The sequence below is a fragment of the Apaloderma vittatum genome, unplaced genomic scaffold, assembly GCF_000703405.1.
Source record: "Apaloderma vittatum isolate BGI_N311 unplaced genomic scaffold, ASM70340v1 scaffold19111, whole genome shotgun sequence".
NCBI classification, from domain to species: domain Eukaryota; kingdom Metazoa; phylum Chordata; class Aves; order Trogoniformes; family Trogonidae; genus Apaloderma; species Apaloderma vittatum.
Window position 1 is genome coordinate 4,396 of NW_009698735.1, and position 5,899 is coordinate 10,294.

Sequence of the window (5,899 nt, forward strand, 5' to 3'; positions counted from 1 at the left end):
CTCCTAACTAGACAAGAGCAGCTTCAGACTGAGGAACCTGTGGAGCCAAGTCTGTTCAGAGTGAGGCTAACAGAGCCCCCAGTGGTTGTGACAGCAGGCAAGACCAGAGGGCTCTTAACCTGATGCAAGTATGCAAGCTCATCAGCAGACGTTCTTACTGCAGTCATAGAGCTCCGCAGTTTTATAATCTCCTGTTAGCTTTCACGTAGTTTTCCGTGGGATTAAGTGAAATACTTTTTAAACAGCATTAACTAGGATACATATTTCGCTTCCCTTTAAAATAGATGAAAATGACCAGTTTTCAAAACTACAAGTTTTTTTTAATAATAAGCTGCAACGTAAACTTCATGTGGAGATGTAACTTAATAAATTTGGCTTCACAGAGCTTTCTCAACTCTGCTGATCAAAGCAGAACAAAATACAGGGGAGTATTACATCAGAAACTACTGGCGAAAGAGAGAAGGGAGTAGATTCATGAACCACAGCAATCAGGTAGCTTACACTGTTTATCTAATGCATTCTATACGTAACTCTTTCCTTAACTCTTGTCTACTAGAAGAAATGACGAAGAGAATGGAAGACTTGGAAAACAGGCTAAAATACTGAAGAAACTTTGAAGTGTATACTACACTGTATATTTATACATACAAACTTGTCAGAACTATTTTCTTAAACTGGTTCAAAGTAACAAATCCTTGTGCCTGAAGTTGAAGAGTATTTTGGATCCCCACATCTATATCCCATTTGTTTTGTCTTGCATTGATTGCAGATAAACATTGAAAATGTTTATATATAAACAATTTCATAACTAGCAGAAATTCTAATTAAGCAGAATTAAACAACTGAAATAAGCTATGCAAAACAATAAAATGCTGTTATTTTTTGAAGTGAAACCTCTATGTTTTGAAGTACTTCCAGGGTATGAATTGATTTGGCTTGTTTTTATGTATTTCCGTGCTACACTCAATCTGCTAGTATTTTAAGCACCCTAGCTGTGTGAATATATGTAGTTCTATATATGCATACATACATAAAAACAGTACAAGTGGGACAGCATACACAGCAATTAGGTTTCACTTCTATTCTTCAGACAAAAGTAGACTACTGAAATCAGCTGGAAGTAAAAACAGAGATTTATATGCTTGTGTTAAAACTGTGATGAAAGTAAACGTGCAAAGTGGGAAGCCTGCTGGATTACCAGAGTATCAATCTGAAGTTTCAAGTAATTCTCTTACCACATCCAGACCACTTCACTTCTCCTTACTGTTCCTTGGTCAGCAATTCGGCAATCTTCTAACTGTCCTGAATGCAACTAGTATTTTAACCGTGAAAACATTCTTTGGGGAGTACAACTAGCTGCACGCCTGTTTGTCAAACACTAAGACACAAACAAAAAGAGCAAACTACTTCCAGCTCTTCTGGCCAAGTGAAGTGCTTTGAAGTTTTACTCCTTTCCCTTTCATTTCTGCTAGCTTTGCTTCCACACTTGCAGCAGTATCTAAACTCTCTCTCGAGCTGATCCAAATCTGTGGTTTGATAGATACCAGCACTTCCTCCTTTGCTTTGACACACATTGCTTTGCCTCTTTACTAGCAGAAACATGCTTCATCCATACTATACCAGAAGAAGTTGCAGCTAGATTAAAAACTAGATTAAGTGATGTCAGATAAGCTAATGCATGTGCATGGATACGTAACAGCAAGCTTTAAAAGGTACCTTGTGCTCTGGCAGAGAACTCATTTTCTGCAAGGATGCTGGTATGTACTCATTTCCATTAGGTGTTTCTTTTACTGCTTGTCAGCAAAGCACTGGATCCTCAATTAATAAGCACTACTACTAAGGACATCCTGCAGTCACAGTCTCACACATGGCAAGCACAAATCTGCAGGATATCCTCAGCAAGCAACTTCAGAGCATCAACTCATCCGTCTCTAACGTAACATCTTTAAAATATAATAAAAAATTTAAAAATTAGCTTTAATAAATTATCTTAGTGAAACTATGATGTTATATATCATGGCTAGCAGCTATGCTCTTTAACATTGACAGATGATTCTCTTGGAAGGAAAAAACCAAGGGGATAATTTGCATTACTACTTTGTGATTGACTTGGTAGAAGCAATGTGATTTTTTATTTTTTTTTTAGTGCAAGTAAACCCTATGGCATCCCTCACTAACATCCCAAATTTGCCATCGCATCTCACGTTATACCTTGTTTTTCCATTAGCAATCACAACAAAAATAAAAGGAAGCCCTAGCCTGTTGGGATTTGGTGCCACAATCAAGTCTTCCTCCGGTTACCTTTCAGGATCCACAACTTCTAGAGAAAGAAACAGGCAAGTTTGGTCCTGTGGAGGTTATTTCTAATAGAACAGAAAACACAGCAGTGGTAACGAATCTTCATTTATATAGTTTGTTCCCTAAAACCAGCAAAGGTATAATACAAATTTTTCTTAAAACAGATCTGTAACCAGTTTTATTGTAGAAATAACACCTTTACAGCATTTATTTCTCACTGGTTTGTTCCGGCATGCTTCTAATGATGTCAGAGTCACCTGTAAAACAAAAACGTATCATTACGAGAGGACCCACAGAAAAATTTGTTTTCAGGAATAAGCCAAAAAGTAAAAAAAAATGCACTGATCGCACAAGTAGAAAATAACTTAAAAGCATTACAAAGACAGCCTTTTTAGACTGAAAGCAAATAATTTTGATGGTCTGACAAAAAACATACTTGTAACTGTATTTTGCTTATTCACACACAATGTTTTTACAATAATTACCTAACTGTCACTAGCATTTACAAAGCCAGTACTAGAGCAACAATCTAGTCCTGGAGGACACAATGCGTAGCTTTAATATAGCGAATGTCTAGCCTCCCCTGATCACAAAAATATCAGGACAGCGAGAATATTCGCATTACATTACATAGCAATAAGATGTACTTGCAGTTCCTTCCCTGCCCAAAATCAAACTTAAAAAGTAGTATTTTGAAAGTTAAGCTTACAGCTAGTACTGGATACAAGCACGCTAAACAAAGTTTTCCAAAGAAACACTGAATTCAGACCAATGTCACTTGGGGAATATTTGGTGAAAGTTATTACAGAAATCATTAAATCCATGTGTATGCATTATGGTCAATAAACAGAACGAAAGATTGATTCTTCTCTTAGAAGATTCTGGAATGAGGATAAGAAGTCACCCAGCAATCTGTAGGAGGAACCTGAGCCACTCTCTGGGACAAAGTGTTACCAAACCATAGTAATTACACACAGACTTAAGAGTTTTAAAATAAAACATTTAATATAATTTTCAACTCTGGATTAGTATCCACCTGCATAGAGGTTATTTTTGTATTTATCATTCTGAAGATGGAAAACTCTCAGTCCTTTGTCTTAGATTCTAAGGACAGTAAAACAAGGCTGATGCAAAGAGCATGTTGCACATTCTAGCTGACAGGCTCAGAAACATTTACCATGAAACTGCTTCCCAGGCACTGCAACCTCATTACAGACCGACAGGTGGACAAAACGCACATTCACAAAAAATAAAAGGGGCTATGTGCAAATATAAGCAGCAGCAATTACGCGTTCTAAGAACCTAGGACTCACAAAAGAATGGGATCTTATTCAAAAGAAATCGTAATTGGGAGTTAAATCTGACTGAAAAGGACAGCAAAGTGTGTCATCAGCCCTGCAGGTTACTTGCTCAGTGCTGCTCCTCCCAGGCGAGTGGAGGAACCACTGACACATACTCATCTGGACCACTGTAGAAAACATACCTGGGTCGATGATGGCTAGTGTGCACACTCTGTAGTATTTCCCGCATGCTGTGCCCAACTCAATGTTGTTGCCGCTGTAATGATGGACGCCAGTCTTAGCAAGCATAGCGTAGTATTCAATCTCGGATTTTCTGAAAATCAGAAACCAGGTGTTGCAGTACTGACACATGATTCTGACTGACTGTAACACTGTGAGAACAGCTTTAACTCCAATCACACTTAAACGCTGAACAGTTTTTCTTCCCACCCAGAAAAACACATCTGTTCCTTGCCAGGCAGCACTGCAAATCCTTGAGGTTGCTCCTACACGTGCTCATTACTACAGAAAGGAAGGGGACTCGTGACTTCCAGATTTCAAAAAGCTTATAGGCCAAAGTGCATAAAAGATGACCACTACTAATGCTGAAAAAAAAAAAAAGTACTTTTTTCAAAAAAACAAAACAGGCAATCTATAGTCCCTTCTTTTCTGACTTCCACCAGGAGACTGTAGTGGTCAAGTGTTCCACAAACACTTTTAGGAACCCCACTAACATGTTGCCTACTCTACCAGTCCTGTCATTGCTCAAACATCTAATTTAGGGTTTCTGCATTTATAATTTCTTCAATCTGTCAGTATCCTTTAACAAGAAAAGGGCCCAGAAATTCAATACAGAGAGCGCCAGAAAGTTAGCAAAGGTTTCATTATCAAGAAAGCAATTTCTCTGGCCAGGAATCTAAATTTATAACTTTTTTTGAGTGCTTCAAACATTTTAAATGAGTGTTAACTAGCAGTTTTCCTACCGGTAAGATTACTTATGAATACACTACTTTTGTTTTTTTTTACAAAGGAATACAGTCCAACTATACTTGCAATGAATGTTATCACAGTGTGAAAAGCTCCCAGTACCTTCACCAGTGCAAACTCTTTACATTAGAAAGCTAAAAAAAACATTGGAAAACATTTCAATGCACCCAGACCTGAAATCATTATACAGCAAACAACCCATCACTTTTATTTCACAGCAGTCTGGAATATGCCAGCAAAGCAGTCCGTATTAATAATTCACTGTAGCACTTAACATGAAATATGTGCTGTATTTGTATAAAGGATCTGTCTTAGTTTTTTAAAGAACACTGTTCTTCATACACCTGCTTACCTCAAAGCAGGACAGTTGTTGGCTAGGATGACCAACTTGGCTTTGCCCTGCCGAATCATTTTCAGAGTCTGTTTGTACCCCAGCACATATTTACCACTTTTCATAACCAGCTGAAGCCTGGAGTTTATAGACTCTAGGGACTTTTTCTGGGAAAAGAAAATAAATGTAGAAAAGCATTATTGTATGTTACATTTTGCAAAATGGCAGCGAACAAAACAAAACAAATAAATTCCAAACACACATAATCTTTTAATAATTTCCCTATGATTTGCAACATAGAACAAGAAATACCAGCCTACCATATGAGTAAGCTTGTGTTAAGGGGGTTGCTAGTACTCTGTTTTCCCAAGTTCATAAAAATACCTCTTACATGCACCTCTTGTAACAGGAAAATACATCTTAAAGCATTGCTGCTGCTATCTACCTGAATCGGTTACATCTAGGTGTATTTGACAGGCCTTTATCAAAGCTCGGCTAGTCAAGTTCAAATAAATACTACTTCTGTCTTGCAAATTTAAGCCAGGTTTGGAATATGTCTTTTCCTAGGAAGCACACTAATAGCATTACTTCAGTTAGCTGAAACAAGTAATCGCACGCAGTATGAGCTGACACTCCAGCAGGAGAGCATGGTCCTCCTGACAACGGGTAAGGGGATTTTTAATGGCAACCACCACCAGCTAACAAGAATCCCATACTTGCCGGACTTGCTCTAAGAGAAAAGGCAAGAACATGGCAGCGAATGCAAAAGCAGAGCTCCATCCGCACCAGACAAAACTCGGCACCAGCTGCCCCCTTCCTCCGGCCAGCACAGGGGCCCTGTAAGAGCAGGCCGGGAGAGAACCGAGGACCAGGAAGCCAGTGAGAGGAGGCCTCGGGTCAACCCCTGCCAGGAGGGCCCGGCCCAAGCTCCGCGTATCCCTACAAGCATCTCCGGGCGTGCCCGGGGCCCACTGCCGCCCCCGGACCACGCTGGGTCCCCTCC

The 5,899-nt window shown here is 39.2% G+C and overlaps 1 protein-coding gene across 1 annotated transcript; it reads right to left on the reverse strand.

Moving 5' to 3' along the window:
- Positions 1-2,387: 2,387 nt before the first annotated feature.
- Positions 2,388-5,063, reverse strand: RPL30 (ribosomal protein L30; the record flags this gene model as incomplete). The annotated part of the gene is made up of 3 exons (XM_009878134.1): positions 2,388-2,555; positions 3,782-3,912; positions 4,918-5,063. Coding segments are annotated over 3 exons (327 nt in total), but the record flags the coding sequence as incomplete, so codon positions are not given.
- Positions 5,064-5,899: the final 836 nt, after the last annotated feature.